General features: G+C 43.9%; 1 protein-coding gene across 1 annotated transcript in view; it reads left to right on the top strand.

The window, feature by feature from the left end:
• Positions 1-299: 299 nt before the first annotated feature.
• The window catches only part of LOC139576292 (protein kinase C-binding protein NELL1-like), a 528,592-nt gene continuing 506,110 nt past the window's right edge, over positions 300-22,781 (top strand). The window contains exons 1-2 of the mRNA XM_071402224.1: positions 300-657; positions 1,396-1,524. Of these exons, the coding sequence (XP_071258325.1) occupies positions 609-657; positions 1,396-1,524 (178 nt within the window). The 5' untranslated portion in view covers positions 300-608. The remainder of the gene's footprint in view (positions 658-1,395; positions 1,525-22,781) is intronic.

Here is a 22,781-nt window from a genome sequence, read left to right as displayed (position 1 = left end):
GAAAAAAATACACATTCATGAGGACCTGACTAGGATTTAGCTGGTTAATAAAGAAATCCGCCTGATTCAATTAATCTTATCTTCATTATCATAGACCTTTTCTGTTGTGAAAAATACTGCATCTGATTATCTGCAAAAAAAGAGCAAAGGCTATGTAAGAGATGATGATTCGTAACAAATAGGCTATGTAATTACATGTAGCCTACTTGTTAGAATCCCAACTCTTATTACTGGTCCCCAGCGTCACCTCCAGAATTGGAGGTGTCTATCGTCACTGAAAGGGGGAGGATTAAGGTTCATTTTCGCCGCGCAAACATATCGTCTACAGATTAATTTGAATCCAGGAGGATGGCTAATGTGGTCTTCGTCAAGATTTGTGAATAATATCGCCTATTGAATAGATGGCAATAGTATTTAGAGTAAATTCAATGTAATTTACGTGCGCGCCGAAAGAACCCCTATTTCCTTGATGTGGAACGCTCCGAGCCTCTGCACCCAGCAACCGGGAGACGAGCGCAGTTTGCAGACAGACCTGAGCAAGTGGATTGCCAGCGAAGCGATCGACGGCGGATATTTTTGAGGAAACTGTACAGTTCAACTTCACACAAATGGATATTTACGTTGCTTTGTTATCCGTAGTGCTCATTGCGAAACCAGGTAGGTGTCACACTGGGACATATGCAGTTAGTTTACATATTGTTTTAGGTATCATTATCAGCTCTGTCAGCAATAGCTTTTTAATGCGCACCCACCCTCTCCTTCTCCATAGCCTAATTAGCAACTTGCGCGCAAGCTTCCCGATCGTTATTTTGTCTCTCGTAGATTTTTTATTAATCAATGAATTGTTTTATCAATATGCCCTTCATCGATTTTTTTATAAATCACATGTTTTTAAAATTCGTTTTATAGTACAGATAAATAGCATAGTTATCATCTCCTAAATCGTAGGGTTTGTTGTTGTGTCAGACCACATCTGTATAACGCGCAAAAGTCCCTAGAGAAATGACAGGTGTCGCACAGGTTGATGCAGCAGTCAATTTATTCCCACGCGGCAATAAGCCTAACATTTGGATTATGTAGACTTTCATTTAAAATGATCTGTCATTATATGGTATCTGATGTCTAGGGCCATGCAATTTACGCGTTTTGTCTCTGATATGATTGCCACTGTACCTTGGTGAAGGTGCTTTGAAATCGCATGGATTCAATCCCCATGTATTTGACTGTGTTGCAGTTCGTTGTATCATGCAGACGCTGAAGTTTGATTCTCAAACTCAATCATTAAAGAAGTGCCTTGCTGATATACGTTATACAGATCATATGGGTGGGAGGATGTGTGATAGTAACTGTGCACCCAATGTGTGACAATGTCTAAAGAATATTTCCCCCCTACAGTTATCGGCTTTGGAATAGATCCCGATTACCAGATAGATATCATCAATGAACTTGACTTCGCAAATGCAATTTATGGAATTACCCAAGTGGCAGGGCTTCACAACAATAGCAAAGCCTTCTTATTTCGAGGTAATGTATACTTCCTTTCTCTATTTGTGAATTAATTGATTGCTAGATCACTGTTTGATTTATCAGTGAATTGCAGAAATGTGTTTTAATTTGGCGTGGAATCCTGAGAACGTTTGATAAACTAATTTCATTTGTAAAATGTAGGTTACCCAAGCTTGGTTGTAGGATTATCCAGAATGTGTTAGGTAAAATGTTGGTAACAGATTGTGAACTAATCATCATCACATCACCAATGTATTGTAACAATTCTCACGATATGAGCCATATTACAATTCCTAACAAGTGGCCCAATGTGTAGGGTGCTTGCCTTTCACTGCACTGCCTCGCCGTTCGCTACATTGGTGTCAGAAGTTGGATGGCAGCCGAGAGGTCATCGTAACGCACAGCCCGGACATATGATGGGACTGAGTAGTCAAAATGCTTGGCTTGTTTGCCTTTGTATTTTGTATTTATTAGGGATCCCCATTAGCTCCTGCCAAGGCAGCAGCTACTCTTCATGCGGTCCAAACACATTAAGGCACTTACACATAAAACAAAAGATAAAACCGTACATCATATACCATTATTACCCAACTATATATCTACAATACAAAATGTACGTGTGTGTGTAGAGTGAGTGTGCTAGCGTGTGTATGCGTGTCTGAACCTGTGTGTGTGTCTCTTCATAGTCCCCGCTGTTCCATAAGGTATATTTTTGTCTATTTTAATCTGATTCTACTGCTTGCATTAGTTACTTGATGGGGAATAGAGTTCCATGTAGCCATGTCTCTATGTAGTACTGTGCGCCTCTCATATCCTGTTCTTGACTTGGGGATTGGGAAGAGACCTCTGGTGGCATGTCTTGTGTGGCATGCATGGGTGTCCGAGCAGTGTGCTAGTAGTTTAAACAGACAGCTCGATGCATTCAGCTTGTCAACATTTCTTACAAAAACAAGTAGTGATGAAGTCAATCTCTCCTCCACTTAGAGCAATGAGAGATTGACATGCTAGCTCTCAGTGTACATTTAAGGGCCAGCAGTGCTGCCCTCAGTCATTTTCCATCCAAGTTGTCAGACCCCGGTGGCTTGTCATTGTTGATAGAAATAAATAAAAAAATTCACCTCTTCCACACTCACTTTATGGAATTCAAACTTACAACGCTTTCATAATTTGGTTAGTTACACTTGGATGTGTATTGTCGGTGTTTGTTGCTGGCATGTCATGCCTAAATTTGCTAATCTTGCCAATTAAAAAATGATTAAAGTAGTTGGCAATATCAGTGGGGTTTGTGATGAATGAGTAATTTGATTCAACAAATGATGCAGCTGAGTTTGCATTTTTGCCCAAAATGTAATTTAATGTGATCCAACACTTTTTACCATCCTTCTTTATAAAATGTATCTTTGTTTCATAGTATATTTTCTTCTTTTTATTCAGATTAGTCACATGACTTCTCAATTTGCAGTACGTTTGCTAATCAGTTGTGCAGCCAGACTTATATGCCATTCCTTTTGCCTCATCCCTCTCAACCATACACTTTTTCAATTCCTCATCAATACAAGGGGATGTAACAGTTTTGTAAATGTAATAAGCATTTTCATAAATGTGTCAAGTGCAGTGTCTGGTTGCTCCTCATTACACACCACAGACCAACAAATATTATTTACATCAATAACATAGGAATCATTACACAACATATTGTATGACCTCTTATATACTATATTAGGCCCAGCCTTTGGAACTTTGGTTTTCCTAGATATGGCTACTATATTGTGATCACTACATCCAATGGATTTGGATACTGCTTTAATTACATTTTCTGCAGCATTATTATAGATGTGATCAATACATGTTGATGATTTCATTTCTGTGCTGTTTGTAGCTACCCTGGTAGGTTTGCTGATAACCTGAACCAGGTTGCAGGCACTGGTTACAGTTTGAAGCTTTTTCTTGAGTGGGCAGCTTGATGATAGCCAGCTGTGACATGGGGAATGTATGTGTTTTTGTAGTGTCTAGGGGTTGTTGTATGTGTATGGGGCAGTGTCTAGTGTAGTTGTCTATGTAAGTCTATGGTTGCCTGAGTGGTTCTCAATCAGAGACAGATGTCTTTCATTGGTCTCTGATTGGGAGCCATATTTAAGGCAGCCATAGGCATCATGCGTTTGTGGGTAATTGTCTATGTTTATGTTCTATGTTGCATGTGTGCACTTAGTTCTTCTTAGCTTCACGATCGATTGTTTTGTTCATTTTGTAAGTGTTTGTTTTTTACTTCATTAAAAGAAGATGTCTTATTTTTCACACGCTGCGTTTTGGTCCTCCATTCAAAGTCAAGACGATCGTGACAGAATTACCCACCAAAACGGGACCAAGCAGCGTGTCAAGCGGCAACAGGAGCAATGCACACAGGATTTATGGCAATGGGAGCAGGATCTGGGCTACACTACGTGGGAGGAGATCGACAGGTGGGCGATCGACCCAGGGCGAGTGCCGGAGCCCGCCTGGGATTCTCTGGCGCAGTGCGAGGAGGGATACCGGCGAATGGAGGCAGCACGAAGACGCGGTAGGAAGCCTGTGAGTCAGCCCCAAAAAATTCTTGGGGGGGGGCTAAAAGGGAGTGTGGCGAAGTCAGGTAGGAGACCTGCGCATACTCCCTGTACTTACCATGGAGAGCGAGAGTACGGGCAGACACCGTGTTACGCAGTAGAGCGCATGGTGTCTCCTGTACGTGTTCATAGCCCAGTGCGGGTTATTCCACCTCCCCGCACTGGCAGGGCTAGATTGAGGATTGAGCCGGATGTCATGAAGCCGGTCCAACGCATCTGGCCACCAGTGCGTCTCCTCGGGCCGGCTTACATGGCACCAGCCTTACGCATGGTGTCCCCGGTTCGCCTACATAGCCCGGTGCGGGTTATTCCACCTCCCCGCACTGGTCGGGCGACGGGGAGCATACAACCAGGTAAGGTTGGTCAGGCTCAGTGCTCAAGGGAGCCAGTACGCCTGCACGGTCCGGTATTTCCGGCGCCACCTCCCCGCCCCAACCCAGTACCACCAGTGCCTACACCACGCACCAGGCTTCCTGTGCGTCTCCAGAGCCCTGTTTCTCCTCCACGCACTAGCCCTATGGTGTGTGTCTCCAGCCCAGTACCACCAGTTCCGGCACCACGCACCTAGCCTCCTGTGCGTCTCCAGAGTCCTGTGCGTCCTGTTGCTGCTCCCCGCACTAGCCCTGAGATGCGTGTCCCCAGCCCGGTACCACCAGTTCCGGCACCACGCACTAGGCCTAATGTGCGTCTCCAGGGTCCAGTATGCCCTGTTCCTTCTCCCCGCACTAGCCTTCAGGTGCGTGTCCCCAGCCCGGTACCACCAGTTCCGGCACCGCGCACCAGGCCTACAGTGCGCCTCAGCCGGCCAGAGTCTGCCGTCTGCCCAGCGGCGCCTGAACTGCCCGTCTGCCCAGCGCCATCTGAGCCATCCGTCTGCCCAGCGCCATCTGAGCCATCCGTCTGTCCCGAGCCATTAGAGCCACCAACCAGCCAGGATCTGCCAGAACCGCCAACCAGCCATGAGCAGCCAGAGTCGCCAGCCAGCCATGAGCAGCCAAAGTCGCCAGCCAGCCATGAGCAGCCAGAGTCGCCAGCCAGCCATGAGCAGCCAGAGTCGCCAGCCAGCCATGAGCAGCCAGAGTCGCCAGCCAGCCATGAGCAGCCAGAGTCGCCAGCCAGCCATGAGCAGCCAGAGCCGCCAGTCAGCCAGGATCTACCAGAGACACCGAAGCGGATATTGACAATGGTGGAGTGGGGGCCACGTCCCGCACCCGAGCCGCCGCCATATTAAGGCCCACCCCGGACCCTCCCTTTCTGTGTCAGGTTTTGCGGCCGGAGTCCGCACCTTTTGGGGGGGGTACTGTCACGCCCTGGCCTTAGTATTCTTTGTTTTCTTTATTATTTTAGTTAGGTCAGGGTGTGACATGGGGAATGTATGTGTTTTTGTAGTGTCTAGGGGTTGTTGTATGTGTATGGGGCAGTGTCTAGTGTAGTTGTCTATGTAAGTCTATGGTTGCCTGAGTGGTTCTCAATCAGAGACAGATGTCTTTCATTGGTCTCTGATTGGGAGCCATATTTAAGGCAGCCATAGGCATCATGCGTTTGTGGGTAATTGTCTATGTTTATGTTCTATGTTGCATGTGTGCACTTAGTTCTTCTTAGCTTCACGATCGGTTGTTTTGTTCATTTTGTAAGTGTTAGTTTTTTCCTTCATTAAAAAAAGATGTCTTATTTTTCACACGCTGCGTTTTGGTCCTCCATTCAAAGTCAAGACGATCGTGACACAGAGAGTCACAAATAATCATGTTGTTTTGTAAAACTATATATATCCGACTCACGCTCAAGGAAATAAGTGGAACACAGTCAAATGTAACAAACAACTACATATTTAATAAAGAACTGTAAAAATTATACATTTATGACAAATCTACAAAGTTATGTGAGATCTATATGTAAAACATTTACATTTCACATTTTAGTCATTTTGCAGACGCTCTTATCCAGAGCAACTTACAGTTAGTGCATTAATTTTAAGATAACTAGGTGGGACAGCTACATATCAGAGTCAAATATACAGGATACAAAAATTCCATTCCAGCTAAACAATGGATATATAGCATTTAGCAAAAAAACTCATTTGAATTCATATCTAAAATCTATTAATTAAAAATCTAAGATCAGTAATACAGCCGGAAGTGTATATACATCTTAGCCAAATACACGTGAAGTCGGAAGTTTACATACACTTAGGTTGGAGTCATTAAAACTCGTTTTTCAACCACTCCACAAATGTCTTGTTAACAAACTATAGTTTCGGCAAGTCAGTTAGGACATCTACTTTGTGCATGACACAAGTAATTTTTCCAACAATTGTTTACAGACAGATTATTTCACTTATAATTCACTATATCAAAATTCCAGTGGGTCAGAAGTTTACATACACTAAGTTGACTGTGCCTTTAAACAGCTTGGAAAATTCCAGAAAATTATGTCATGGCTTTAGAAACTTCTGATAGGCTAATTGACATCATTTGAGTCAATTGGAGGTGTACCTGTGGATGTATTTCAAGGCCTACCTTCAAACTCAGTGCCTCTTTGCATGACATCATGGGAAAATCAAAAGAAATCATCCAAGACCTCAGATTATTATTATTTTTGGACCTTCACAAGTTTGGTTCATCCTTGGGAGCAATTTCCAAATTCCTGAAGGTACCACGTTCATCTGTACAAACAATAGTACGCAAATATAAACACCATGGGACCACGCAGCCGTCATATTGCTCAGGAAGGAGACGCGTTCTGTCTCCTAGAGATGAACGTACCTTGGTGTGCGAAAAGTGCAAATCAATCCCAGAACAACAGCAAAGGACCTTGTGAAGATGCTGGAGGAAACAGGTACAACAGTATCTATATCCACAGTAAAATTAGTCCTATATCGACATAACCTGAAAGGCCGCTCAGCAAGGAAGAAGCCACTGCTCCAAAACCGCCATAAAAAAGCCAGACTATGGTTTGCAACTGCACTTGGGGACAAAGATTGTACTTTTTGGAGAACTGTCCTCTGGTCTGATGAAACAAAAATACAACTGTTTGGCCATAATGACCATCGTTATGTTTTTAGGAAAAAGGGGGATGCTTGCAAGCCGAAGAACACCATCCCAACCGTGAAGCACGGGGGTGGCAGCATCATGTTGTGGGGGTTCTTTGCTGCAGGAGGGACTGGTGCACTTCATAAAATAGATGGCATCATGAGGCAGGAAAATTATGTGGATATATTGAAGCAACGTCTCAAGACATTAGTTAAGAAGTTCAAGCTTGGTCAAAAATGGTTCTTCCAAATGGACAATGACCCCAAGCATACTTCCAAAGTTGTGGCAAAATGGCTTAAGAACAACAAAGTCAAGGTATTGGAGTGGCCATCACAAAGCCCTGAACTCAATCCCATAGGAAAGCGTGTGCGAGCAAGGAGTCCTACAAACCTGACTCAGTTACACCAGCTCTGTCAGGAGGAATAGACCAACATTCACCCAACTTATTGTGGGAAGCTTGTGGAAGGCTACCTGAAACGTTTGACCCAAGTTAAACAATTTAAAGGCAATGCTACCAAATACTAATTGAGTGTATGTAAACTTCTGACTGTAACGCTCGTCTTTCTCCTCGTCTGAAGAGGAGCATGGATCGGACCAAAACGCAGCCTGGGTTGAATACATGTTTGTTTTATTAAAGAAAGACGAAGATGGAAAAACTCTTAACAAACTACAAAACAATAAACAACGTGAACAGACCTGTACTTGAGAACATAAAACATGAACGCACGAACAGGAAAGAACACACGAACGAAAACAGTCCCTTGTGGCACTGACACAGGAACAATCACCCACAAACAAACAGTGAGAACAGCCTACCTTAATATGGTTCTCAATCAGAGGAAACGTAAAACACCTGCCCCTGATTGAGAACCATATCAGGCTAGTTAACAACCCTAAACATAGAAACAAATAACATAGACTGCCCACCCCAACTCACGCCCTGACCATACTAAACAAAGACAAAACAAAGGAAATAAGGTCAGGGACGTGACACTGACCCACTGGGAATGTGATGAAAGAAATAAAAGCTGTAATAAATCACTCTCTCTACTATTATTCTGACATTTCACATTCCTAAAATAAAGTGGTGATCCTAACTGACCTAAGACAGTGAATATTTACTAGGATTAAATGTCATGAATTGTGAAAAACTGAGTTTAATGTATTTGGCTAAGGTGTATGTAAACTTCCGACTTTAACTGTATACACATATCTACCTCAATGACTTCGACTCGATACTGGTACCTCGTGTATATAGCCAAGTTATTGTTACACATTGTTTATTTATTCTTCGTTTTTTTATTTCTATCATTTGTTGCTCTGCATTGTTGGGAAGGGCTTGTAAGTAAGCATGGCAATGTTAGTCTACACCTGTTGTTTACAAAGCATGTGAGAAGTAGAATTTGATTTGAATGTGTTCCTCTTCTCACTTCTCAGTCAACATACCTGGTAGGATATAAATAGTTGTGATACTGTAGCAGCATGCCATTGGGCAATTCATTCTGAGGTGGGGATCGGAGGCTGAATTTTCTTTCCTCTCTTTTCCCAGTTTCAAAAACCTGTCCAAAACATGTGCCTCATACTGCTTACAAAGATTGCTCCACCTTTCCCACTTTTCTCTTATGCAGTTGACGAGTTAGAGCACAGACATTCTTTACCTTCACTGCCTCGAACAGTATCCTTACTGTAGGTGTTACACTATTGTGACTTTCGCATCCCAAATGGCACCCTATTCTCTATATAGTGTACCACTTTTGACCAAATGTCACCGAATACTGTGCATTCGGAAAGTATTCAGACCCCTTGACTTTTTCCACATTTTGTTACTTTTCAGCCATATTCTAAAATTGATTACATCGTTTTTTCCCTTCATCAGTCTACACAATACCCCATAATGACAAAGTTAAAAGAGAGAATAAAAATAATAATAAAAACACTGATATCACATTTACATAAGTATTCAGACCCTTTAGTCAGTGCTTTGTTGAAGCACCTTTGGTAGTGATTACAGCCTCAAATCTTCTTGGGTTTGATGCTACAAGCTCGGCACATCTGTATTTGGGGAGTTTCTCCCATTCTTCTCTGCAAATCCATTCATGCTCTGTCAGGTTGGATGGGGAGCATCGCTGCACAGCTATTTTCAGGTCTTTCCAGAGATCTGGTTCATGTTCGGGCTCTGGCTGGCCTCTCAAGGACATTCAGAGACTTGTCCCAAAGCCACTCCTGCATTTTCTTGGCTTGTGTGTTTGGAGTTGTTGTCCTGTTGGAAGGTGAACCATCTTCCAACCATCTTCCAGTCTGAGTTCCTGAGCGCTCTGGAGCAAGTTTTCATCTTTACTTTGCTCCGTTCATTTTTCCCTCAATCCTGACTAGTCTCCCAGTCCCTGCCACTGAAAAACATCCCCACAGCATGATGCTGCCACAACCTGCTTCACCATAGGGATCGTGCAAGGTTTCCTCCGGACGTAACGCTTGACATTCAGGCCAAAGAGTAGAATCTTGGTTTCATCAGACCAGAGAATCTTGCTTCTCATGACCTGAGAGTCCTTTAGGTGCCTTTTGGTAAACTCCAAGCGGGCTGTCATGTGCCTTTTACTGAGGAGTGGCTTCCATCTGGCCACTCTAAAGGCCTGATTGATGTAGTGCTGCAGAGATGGTTGTCCTTCTGGAAGGTTCTCCTATCTCCACAGAGGAACTCTGGAGCTCTGTCAGAATGACCATTGGGTTCTTGGTTATCTCCCTGACCAAGGCCCTTCTCCTCTGATTGCTCCGTTTGGCCGGGCGGCCAGCTCTAGTAAGAGTCTTGGTGGTTCCAAACTTCTTCCATTTAAGAATGATGTAGGCCGCTGTGTTCTTGGGGACCTTAAATGGTACAGAAATGTTTTGGTACCTTTCCCCAGATCTGTGCCTCGACACATTCCTGTCTCGGCGCTCTACGGAGAATTAATTCGACCTCATGTCTTGGTTTTTGCTCTGACATGCACTGTCAACTGTGGGATCTTATATAGACAGGTGTGTACCTTTTACAATCAATGGAATTTACAACATGTGTAGAAACATCTCAAGGATGATCAATGGAAACAGGATGCACCTGAGCTAAATTTTAAGTCTCATAGCAAAGGGTCTGAATTCTTAGGTAAAAAAAGCTATTACTATTTTATATATTTTTTTAATAAATTAGCAACAATTTCTAAAAACCTATTTTCTCTTTGTCATTATGGGCTATTGTGTGTAGATTGCTGAGGATTTTGATTTATTTAATCCATTTTAGAACAAGGCTGTAGCATAACAAAATGTCAAGGGATCAGAATACTCTCTGAAGGCACTGTATGTTGAATGAGCAATTAATGAGCATGGAAACTGGAGAGCCTCAAAAGTTTGCCAAAATTAGCTTATATCTTTCATTCTAATATGGCTATTTACTTACTTTTGTAGCTCTTCATCAGAAGCACACTTTTTGTAAGTAGTGAGGCCTAACTGTCCTCTCCAAGTTTAGTTGGAATTTAGCCCAAAGGTTTTTAGAAATGTGATTGGTTGATGATAGGCCTATGACATTGGCCTACGTCTCATCTGGCGCTGCTCAGAATATCAGATCTCAACAACGATGAAGAAGTGTTTAACATCACCAGTACCACATCCCTATGATGTATTTTTTTAAAGCACAACAACACTGCAAGAGACAGGTTGGAATGTCTGACTGAAATATAGAACAAATTAACTTGTGGTGTTTGAATTTGTTTATAAAATACAAGACATTATTATTTGGTTGTGGGACAAAGGGCCAAAATAGTGACTGTCCCGTACAATCCGGGACATATGGTCACCCTACATGCCTGGTAGGCTACTCCGGTTATCTCACTTCCCACAACAACCATTGTTTGAGGAGCATGCAACCTCTCGCCGTGCAACAGGTGATATTCCTGTCACGGATCCCCCTGTACTGATCTGATGCTCATTCTGTTCACCAGTTCCGGAGGTCTATGTCACCGGCTTTCTAGGCTTCACTGAACAGGATTCATTATCATCAACCCCGGGCTGTCTTGTCTGATTACACACACCTGGTTCCCATTTCCCCTGATTAGTATGTTATATATGTGCCCTCTGTCTTTGTCGGTTATTGTTCCCATGTCCGTTGGTCGTGTGAGTACCTCTGCGTTGGTGCAGCTGTTATGCTGCGTGCTTTATATATTGTGTATTACGGGTATCATCCCTTGTAGTTCAGTGAGGTTTACCCTCACTCTTTTGTTTGGGTACAGCCCAGTGTTTTTGTATACGTTTGTTTTGGGTGTATTAAAAACCCCTATTGTGTATTCCTGCGCCTGTCTCCAAATGTTTTATACCAGCGTGACAGAATAACCGATCTGCAAAATGGAGACAGCAAGAAAGACCGAGCTGGCGACCATTGTAGAGACAGTACATGAGGCCTGTCTCTCCAGACTCGGAATCACCATGGACAGTGTGCTGGCAACCATTCAGCGCTTGGAGGGGAGTGTGCAGTCCCTCCAGGCTCCAGCTCCGGTACCAGCTCCCACACCACGATCAACCTCCGTTCCATCGGAGGTGGTCTGTGGAATACCCCTGTCCCTCCCGAAGCGCTTCAACGGCCCACCAGCTAGATGCAAGGGGTTCCTTCTACAATGCGACATGTACCTCGCTCGCTACCCCGGGGCTGTTTCCGGAGAGACAGGGTTGCCACCATCATCTCGGCACTGACCGGACGAGCTCTGGACTAGGGTGCTCTGGTCTGGGAGACGGGCGGACCTGAGGTCGAGTCCTATGAGCGCTTCACCCTCCTCTTCCGCTCGTGTTTGATCATCCTGTGGAGGGCCAAGTGGAGGTTGAATGTCTACTCCGACTACACCAGGGATCTAGGACCGCCTCAGAGTTTGCCCTGGAGTTCTGGACCATCGCGGCCTCCACCGGATGGAATGAATTGGTCACCGTTTTCCGCAGCGGACTGCAGGAGGAGGTACAGCTGGAGTTAGCCTGCCGTAATGACATCCTGTCATTCGACCAGCTCATCAGCATGGTGATCCAGTTGGAGAACCTCCTGCGGTCCCGAAGAAGACCTGCGCGGAATTCGGAGCCCATGGCTACCCCTGCTCCGTGGCCAGAGCCGATGGAGGTGGGCTCGGGACGTTTGCCCGAGGCAGAGCATAGGCGAAGGAGGAATCTGGGCCTCTGCCTCTATTGTGGAGAAAGGGGTAATTTTTCCCCGACCTGCTCTCTATCCACGAAGAGGCGAGGAGGTGACAAGCCAGGGAATTCCCCTGCACCAACCCAGGTAGGAGGCAAGGTCTCCTCTCCTTGTCTGTCAAATCCACCAGTGTGTTTTCCCTTTAAATTCCCTGAGTACCCAAGCCCTTCACTCCCGTAAGCTCTGATTCCCGGTAGCTCCGTAAACAATCTCTTAGATGGCGCATTGGCCACTGCATTACACATTCCTTTGGTTCCCCTACAGTCAATCATTCCAGTTTGAGCCCTGGATAATCGTCCAATAGGAACAGGGCTCGTATATCACATTACTGTTCCTGTTTCTTTGCTGACCCATGACACTCATTCAGAACAGATCACTAACAGAAATGGAATAATGTGTCCCTGAACAATGGGGGGGGTCAAAATCAAAAGTAACAGTCAATATCTGGTGTGGCCACCAGCTGCATTAAGTACTGCAGTGCATCTCCTCCTTGTGGACTGCACCAGATTTGCCAGTTCTTGCTGTGAGATGTTACCCCACTCTTCCACCAAGGCACCTGCAAGTTCCCGGACATTTCTGGGGGGGGGATGGCCCTAGTCCTCATCCTCCGATCCAACAGGTCCCAGACATGCTCAATGGGATTGAGATCCGGGCTCTTCGCTGGCCCTGGATGAACACTGACATTCCTGTCTGGCAGGAATTCACACACAGAACAAGCAGTATGGCTGGAGGGTCATGTCTTGATGAGCCTGCAGGAAGGGTACCACATGAGGGAGGAGGATGTCTTCCCTGTAACGTACAGCGATGAGATTGCCTGCAATGACAACAAGCTCAGTCTGATGATGCTGTGACACACCGCCACAGACCATGACGGACCCTCCACCTCCAAATCGATCCTGCTCCAGAGTACAGGCCTCTTTTATTCTCCTAAGTTTTCATAACTGTGACATTAATTGCCTTCCGTCTGTAAGCTGTTAGTGTCTTAACGAACGGTCCACAGGTGCATGTTCATTAATTGTTTATGGTTCATTGAACAAGCATGGGAAACAGTGTTCAAACCCTTTACAATGAAGATCTGTGAAGTTATTTGTATTTTTAGGAATTATCTTTGAAAGACAGGGTCCTGAAAAAGCGAAGTTTCTTTTTTTGCTGAGTTTACTATGTTCTTACTTAACTTCTCTAGTACAGCCAATATAACAAAAGTTAAATGCTTCTCCAAGATGCCCTCTGGTGGTCTAACTAGCATTAATGGCAACAATGGCTGACACTTAAATAACGTGCCATAGAATTCTGCCCGCAAGGTGTGCTGCAGTACGACACAACTTTTACAGGAAGAACCACTGTACACTACATAACCAAAAGTATGTGGATGCCCCTTCAAATTAGTGGATTCAGCTATTTCATCCACACCTGTTGCTGACAGGTGTATATCATCGAGCACACAGCCATTTAATCTCCATAGACAAACATTGGCAGTAGAATGGCCCGTACTGGAGTGCTCAGTGACTTTCAACGTGGCACCGTCATAGGATCCCACCTTTCCAACAAGTCAGTTTGTCACATTTCTGCCCCGTAGAGCTGCCCCGGTCAACTGTAAGTGCTGCTATTGTTAAATGGATACGTCTAGGAGCAACAACGGCTCAGCTGCGAAGTGGTAGGCCACACAAGCTCACAGTCTATCCTCGGTTGCAACACTGACTACAGAGTTCCAAACTGCCTCTGGAAGCAACGTCAGCACAGGAACTGTTCATCAGGAGCTTCATGAAATGGGTTTCCATGGCCGAGCAGCCACACACAAGCCTAAGATTGCCATGTACAATGCCAAGCATCGGCTGGACTGGTGTAAAGCTCATCGCAATTGGACTCTGAAGCTGTGGAAACACGTTTTTTTGGAGTGATGAATCATGCTTCACCATCTGGCAGTCCAACGGATGAATCTGGGTTTTGCGGATGCCAGGAGAACGCTACCTGTCCGAATGCATAGTGCCAAATGTAAAGTTTGGTGGTGGAGGAATAATGGCCTGGGGCTGTTTTTCATGGTTCGGTCTAGGCCCTTTAGTTCCAGTGAAGGGAAATCTTAACACTACAGCATACAATGACATTCTATACGATTCTGTGCTTCCAACTTTGTGGCAACAGTTTGGTGAAGACCCTTTCCTGTTACAGCATGACCATCCCCCCCATGCACAAATTGAGTTCCACACAGAAATGGTTTGTCAAGATCTGTGTTGAACTTGACTAGCTTGCACAGAGCCCTGACCATAACCCCATCTAACACCTTTGGGATGAATTGGAACTCCGACTGCGAGCCAGGCATAATCGCCCAACATCAGTGGCCGACCTCACTAATGCTCTTATGGCTGAATGGAAGCAAGTCCCCACAGCAATTTTCCAACATCTAGTGGAAAGCCTTCCCAAAAGCCTTCCTGTTACAGCAGCAAAGGTGGGACCAACTCCATATTAATATCCACAATTTTGGAATGAGATGTTCGACGAGCAGTCGGTACATGTACTTTTGGACATGTAGTGTATGTAGTTCCAGCATTTCCACTTGCCACATAACCCTCAACATCCCCAACACCCCCCTTTCAGACTTCAAACAGGAAGTACCCGTGACCTGCTCCGTAGAGATATGGTCCTCCGAATCTGAGGCTATTTTGCAGGATTCCTTTGCTAGTGCTTACTGGAATATGTATCGGGACTCCGCCGATAGCATCGACGAGCTAACCACCTCCGTCTCGGGCTTCATCAGAAAATGCTTCACGTTGTCCCCACAGTGAAGGTTTGCTGCTTCCCCAATCAAAAGCCCTGGAATAATACCGAGGTACGCACTAAGCTTAAGGACAGAACTACCGCACACAGGGCTATCGCAGCCAACCCCAACTCTACGGCTGAGCGGAGCCATCAAACAGGCAAAAGGACAATATAGAAACAAGGTCGAATTCTATTACACCGTCTCCGACACTTGACGCATGTGGGGGGGATACAGTCAAGCTGGCAGTGATCTTCACGGTCATTTTCAACTTCTCCTTGTCCCAGTCTGTAAACCCCACATGTCTCAAGCTGACTACCATCATTCCTGTTCTAAATAAGTCTCAGGCTACCTTCCACAATGACTATCACCCTGTAGCACTAACATACAGTTGAAGTCAGAAGTTTACATACACTTAGGTTGGAGTCATTAAAAATCGTTTTTCAACCACTCCACAAATTTCTTGTTAACAAACTATGGTTTTGGCAAGTCAGTTAGGACATCTACTTTGTGCATGACAAATAATTTTTCCAACAATTGTTTACAGACAGATTATTTCACTTATATATCACTGTAACACAATTCCAGTGGGTCAGAAGTTTACATACACTATGTTGCCTTTAAACAGCTTGGAAAATTCCAGAAAATTATGTCATGGCTTTAGAAGCCTCCGATAAGCTTATTGACATAATTTGAGTCAATTGGAGGTGTACCTGTGGATGTATTTCAAGGCCTACCTTCAAACTCAGTGCCTCTTTGCTTGACATCATGGGAAAATTTAAAGAAATCAGCCAAGACCTCAGAAAAAGAATTGTAGACCTCCACTAGTCTGGATCATCCTTGGGAGCAATTTCCAAACGCCTGAAGGTACCACATTCACCTGTACAAACAATAGTACGCAAATATAAACACCATGGGTCCACGCAGCCATCATACCACTCAGGAATGAGATGCGTTCTGTCTCCTATAGATGAACGTACTTTGGTGTGCGAAAGTGCAAATCATTCCCAGAACAACAGCAAAGGACCTTGTGAATATGCTGGAGGAAACTGGAACAAAAGTATCTATATCCACAGTAAAACGAGTCCTATATCGACATAACCTGAAAGGCCGCTCAGCAAGGAAGAAGCCACTGCTCAAAAATCGCCATAAAAAAAGCCAGACTACGGTTTGCAACTGCACATGGGCACAAAGATCGTACTTTTTGGAGAACTGTCGTCTGGTCTGATGAAACAAAAATATAACTGTTTGGCCATAATGACCATCATTATGTTTGGAGGAAAAAGGGGGCGGCTTGCAAGCCGAAGAGCACCATCCCAACCGTGAAGCACGGGGGTGGCAGCATCATGTTGTGGGAGTGCTTTGCTGCAGGAGGGACTGGTGCACTTCACAAAATAGATGGCATCATGAGAATGGAAAATTATGTGGATATATTGAAGCAACATCTCAAGACATCAGTCAAGAAGTTCAAGCTTGGGTCTTCCAAATGCACAACGACCCCAAGCATACTTCCAAAGTTGTGGAAAATGACCTAAGGGCAACAAAGTCAAAGTATTGGAGTGGCCATCACAAAGCCCTGACCTCAATCCTATAGAAAATTTGTGGGCAGAACTGAAAAAGCGTGTGCGAGCAAGGAGGCCTACAAACCTGACTCAGTTACACCAGCTCTGTCAGGAGGAATGGGCCAAAATACACCCAATTTATTGTGGGAAGCTTGTGGAAGGCTACCCGGAACGTTTGACCCAAGTTATACAATTTAAAGGCAATGCTACCAAATACTAATTGAGTGTATGTAAACTTCTGACCCACTGTAATGCTGTAATAAATCACTCTACTATTATTCTGACACTAAAATAAAGTGGTGATCCTAACTGATCTAAGATAGGGAATTTTTACTTGGATTAAATGCCAGGAATTGTGAAAAACTGAGTTTAAATGTATTTGGCTAAGGTTATTGTAAACTTCAAACTTCAACTGTTTGTAATCATATCGTGCTTTGAAATGCTGGTCATGGCTCACATCACCGCCATCATCACAGACACCCTAGACCCACTCCAATTTGCATACTGCCCCAACAGATCTACAGACGATACAATCTCAATTGCACTCCACATTGCCCTCTCCCACCTGGACAAGAAAAATACCTATGTGAGAATTCTGTTCATCGACTACAGCTCAGTGTTCAGCACCATTGTCCGTTCCAAACTCATCACCAAGCTTAGGACCCTGGTACTGGACACCTCCCTCTGCAACTAGATCCTGAGCTTGCTGATTGGCTCACCCCTTTTGGTGATAGTAGGCATCAACGCTACCGCCACGCTGACCCTCCTTCAACGTCAACAAGAACAAGGAGCTGATAGTAGACTACAGGAAACAGGGGGGGTGCACAGCTAATGGCAGCAGCTAATGGGGATCCATAATAAATACAAATACACCCCCATCCACATCACGGGGGCCACAGTGAATAGCTTCAAAAGTTTCAAGTTCCTAGGTGTCCACATCACTTAACGTGGTCCTCCTACACCAGAACGGTCATGAAGAAGGCATGGCAACACCTCTCCTCCTTCAGGAGGCTGAAACGATTTGGCATGGCCACTCAGATTCTCAGAAACTTCCAGCTGTACCATTGAGAGCATCCTGGGTCGTTGTACCACTGTCTGGTATGGCAACTGCACCGCCAGCGCCCGGAAGGCCCTACAGAGGGTGGTGTGGATGGCCCAGCGCATCACTCCTACCAGCTACCAGTCACTTTTCAGCCCTGTTTACATGTATATCCTACTACCACTTTTTGTGTATAAACCCACCTCAACCACTCCAGTACCCTTGCAAATTGAATAAGGTACTGGCACTGACCTGTACATACTTTTTTAATCTATTTTCTATTATTCTATTATTATTATTATTGTCACTGCATTGTTGGGAATTAGCTCTCAAGGTAAGAATTTCACTATACTATTTTGACCTGTTGTACCCTGTGCACGTGGTGAATAAACTTTGAAACCTTATGTCATTATAATACGCTCACTGCTGACCTGGAAGGAGAAGGCTATTACACATGAATGCCAGCTCATTATAACGTATGGACCCTGGTCAAAACTAGTGCACTATATACGGAATATGGTGTCATTTGGGAAGCAGACCTGTTCTCCGCGGGCAAAGGCTCCACTCCTGTTCCTCATTGCAAATTAAAAAGGCCATCTGTACCATTGAGTAGAGACAGGAAGGATTTGCCAGCCTCCTGATGAAAGGTGTTGAGTTGTACCAGTGTGTGTGTGTGTTAGTGTTGGCCGATTTTACAGTTGCATTGTCTATCGGCGATGTTTGAAAGCCGTTGTCGATGGTGACGACATCATGATGTCACAAATGATGGTTTAGCATATTTGAACTTGACTGCACCGCCGGAGTCTGGCAGCACACAACAGCACAGCACAGTGAGTACACAGCAGGGCGGCATGCCAAATGGTCTATTCCCTATTTGCTATTAACATTGTTCTCTTGCACTATGTAAATTGTAAAAAGAGGAGAGAGCATTGCATGGCCTAGGCATTGCCTACTCTTCATGATCAACCATTGAAGGAATCCATATGCGGAGTTCCATCTCAGAAAGTTGTTTGCGAATAACCTAAATAAAAACATATTATAGTTAAAATTACACTGCACCAAATCCCCTAGTTTCAGACTCCTAATTATCCCCATATAAAATAAGCACAAATGTTCGAAAGCTAAATTATAAAATAATAAAAATAAAAACATAAGTAAAAAATGTATCCCAAACCCCCTTCCAAAAAATAAGTTATGAAATAACTAAACAAACAAACAAATATTGCAAGCTCTCCTCAACAGTGCAATACATACATATATAACAATAATACACACTCTTTATTTTGTTACTATAAGTAATAAAGATTAGTAAAAAGTCAGGGTGGGTGAGTGAGTTGGAGTCGGTGGAAAAAAGTCTCTTGAGAAGCAGGTGTGAAGAGTCAGTGAAAATAGTCTTTAAGGTGCAGGTGGTTGTCTGTGGTCAATTGCACAATCAGATGTTTTGGGTAGGGCTGCGGTGGAAGTAGACGGTTGCTCCAGTTTTTGTTCTGATGGCACTTTTCTCCCCAGAAGTGTGTTTGGCCCATCTTCTCTGGTCTGCTGATGGAATCGGGTCCTCAAACACATTTGACCGCGAGGGTGGGGAGGTTATTAAAAATTGCATCCAGGTCCTCTGGGTCTGTCTCCACATCAGACATCATGTCTTCAGTTGTCTCTGCAAATTACTGCTTCTCTTCAGCAGAGAGTTATTTTTACCTAATGCCCAGAGCCTGTGAAATTACAGGAGACAATAAATTATTCTGCCCAATAAACAAACGGTCTTGAATACTGGCATCTCAAAGCTAAAAAAGCTGGTGCTTCTGGCATCAGTCTTTCGTTCATATTAGCCATCGTGTTGTAGTCGAGCATCTGATTCAGCCTGACGATGACATCAGTGCTAGCTAGCTAGATTTCTTTGTTGAAAATAATAGGACTGCTTCTTACTTTGTTACAGAGTCACATTTGGAAGGTTGTGGCAGTGGGGTGTAGAGTATTGCAGAATCTGAGTATCGTTATAAACGTTATCCGTAACCATTTCCGTGGCTTAGTGCAACGAGTAGAAATTCCAGGAGTTGTTCATTGTTAGCTACAATAATATATATATGTTTTAATTCGCTCTGGATAAGAGCGTCTGCTAAATGACTTAAATGTAAATGTAAATGTTAATTACCACCAGTAGAACCCTCCAGTGAATTGTTGTGCCTTGAAGTGTTATGCAGTTTTCAAATTGCGTTCATTTAATTTTGTCATTTTCAACATTAACGCCCTCACTTCTGGTTTTGTTTGTTTGATTGGATTGTTTACCTTTCAATCACTACACCCTCCCTTCTATTCCCAAGCATTTGAATGGCTGATGAGTTTGTGCCAGTGTTGAAAATACACTTCCTGTCCCATCAAAACAGAAACTATATGGTCGCTCCATATACTTGAGTAAAAGTAAAGATATCTTCATAGAAAATGACTCAAGTAAAAGTTAGTCACCAAGTAAAAAACTACTTGAGTAAAAGTTTAAAAGTATTTGGTTTTAAATATACTTAAGTATCAAAAGTAAATGTAATTGCTAAAATGTACTTAAGTATCAAAAGTAAAATAAGAAGTATAAATCATTGAAAATTCCTTATATTAAGCAAAGCAGATGGCCACATTTTCTAGTTTTTATTTATTTACAGATAGTCAGGGGCAATCTCCAACTCTCAGACATAATTTACAAATGCAGCATGTGTTTAGTGAGTCCGCCAGATCAGACGCAGTAGGGATGACCAGGGATGTTCTCTTAATAAGTTTGTGAATTAGACCATTTTCATGTCCTGCTAAGCAATCAAAACTTTTTGGTGTCAGGTAAGATGTTTTGAGTAAAAATTACATCATTTTCTTTAGGAATGTAGTGAAGTAAAAGTAAAAATAGTAAAAAAAATATTAACAGTAAAGTACAGATACCCCAAAAAACGAATTAAGTAGTACTTTAAAGTATTTTACTTTACACCACTGCTTTAACACTAGAACCGCCTGGCCTTTCAGTCTTTCAGCCTGCTAGAGAATGTTATGAAATGCGTCACCTTTAGCATAAGCTTCAGATGCATATCAATCCATAAGGTGCGCAAACATAAGCACCAAGGCTAGATAAATAGTGCGTAAACAATTGTAAAGCATGAATTGCATGAAGAAATATTAGTGGAAATATGTCCATGTAAAAATATAACAATAGTTGTTTATTTAGATAGAGTCAAGGATATGTTTCACAAAGTCCTAGTGAAAAATGTAGGCCTAATGCACATTTTTGACACTTCCAGCCAATAACGCATCAACATTCTAACAGTCTAATAAATACATTTCATATATGCTATCGGAAGAATAATAATGAGGTTGTGTTTATAAAAGGCTTAGGTAACATGGGCCTATGGCAGTTCTAGTGTTAAAGAAGTCTAGTTGGGGCCTCCCGAGTGACGCAGTGGTCTAAGGCATTGCATCGCAGTGCTAGCTGTGACACTAGAGATCCTGGTTTGAGTCCAGGCTCTATCGCAGCCAGGCCACGACCGGGAGACCCCTGGGGCGGCGTACAATTGACCCAGCATCGTCCAGGTTAGGGGACTCTCATTCATATTCCATATACCAGTTCAATGTAACAGCAATAGGTTTAGGCTACTAAATGATACTCACATTTTTCCTATACCCATCATGAGGTTGCTACAACCTAGCCTGTGAATTAAAGTTTACAACGTAGGTGCACACAGGTCGAGAGACAAATTTGAGGAGATACATGGACAGACAGTGACGTTCAATACCACCTTGCACACTCTTGCCTGCATCTAGCTGATATAAGGTGTAATCATTAGTCCAACAGTTGCACACTAGAGTTTCTATTGGACAAATTCAGGTATGTTTATCCTCGTTTTGTTCCATTTGCTTCTGTTTAAGGAACGTTTTTCAACAGAACCGGCGGAATATATACACCCACTGATCACGCGTAAACACAATTCACTTTCATAGCACCATATTTGCTAAAGTAACGCCATAGTCCGCATAGCTAATATAACTAACACTTTTGTAAAACCTGCTACAATCATGCAGTAACGTTAGAATCATAAAACACGGGACGAGATGTTAAAACTGTCCATTGTGCCAATAGATGGTATGCACTCACATGAGATTTGCCGTGATGTTGACAGAGTGGCATGGGAGGTTTATTTCTTAGCCTGGGTTAAGATGTCAATTTTGGGACACATCCTCAGTAGTGTGCCTTAGAATCAGTGGGTGTTTCGGCCTTTAATCACTAAACACCCTCATCAAAGGTGGCCAGCTAAAGGGTGATCAAGCCTTAGCTTGTGTCCCATGCCCAATTAAGATTTCCCACGGGACTATGCAAGGCAGGGGCGTCCTCTTCCCTGAGCCAGCCCTATAGCTGACCGCATACCTCATATGCCCTCCTCAAGTTGGAGGGATCTGAATTGGGTTCTCAGGTGGGGGTGGGGGGTCATGAAGTTATAGCCCAGCAAGGTTCCTTCCGTTTGATCCAGATCCACTGGCTGCCTCTTTCAGCTGCTTGAGAAACTGCTCTGACGGTCTGCCGCAGAGCCTGTCCATGGATTCCAAGTTCTTTCAGCAACCTGATGGTGGAAGAAGCCACAAATCCTCTGCATCCCACTTCAACTGGCCAGACTTTTGCATTCCAGCCACGCTGAGTTGCGTCTGCTGCCAACTCTGTGTAACGCAGTTTCTTACGCCCGTAGGCCTCTTCAACAGAGTTTTCCCACTGGACTGTGAGATCTATGATGTACACAGCCTTTCGTGAAGGGGACCAGAGTACCATGTCTGGTCTAAGGTTGGTAGAAGCAATCTCAGGTGGAAAAATGAGTTGCTGGCCAATATCGACAAGCATCTTCCAGTCCCGGGCCATGGCTAGGTGTCCAGTTTCTGGCTTCGTAGGAGGATGCTTGGGTCTTTTCTGTCTCTCCCGGATGAATGTTGTTGTTTTGACGGGATTGCTTGTTTTTGGAGGTAATGAATTGGTTGCTCTTCTCTTGGTCTCAAGTGCTGCAGCCAGGCTCTCGAGGACCTGATTGTGCCTCCAGGTGTAGCGGCCTTGTGAGAGGCTTGTCTTGCAACCTGTCATTATATGC

The sequence above is a fragment of the Salvelinus alpinus genome, chromosome 5 (genome assembly GCF_045679555.1).
Source record: "Salvelinus alpinus chromosome 5, SLU_Salpinus.1, whole genome shotgun sequence".
NCBI classification, from domain to species: domain Eukaryota; kingdom Metazoa; phylum Chordata; class Actinopteri; order Salmoniformes; family Salmonidae; genus Salvelinus; species Salvelinus alpinus.
Note: the sequence above shows the minus strand (reverse complement) of the source record. Positions and strands in the feature narration are given on the sequence as shown.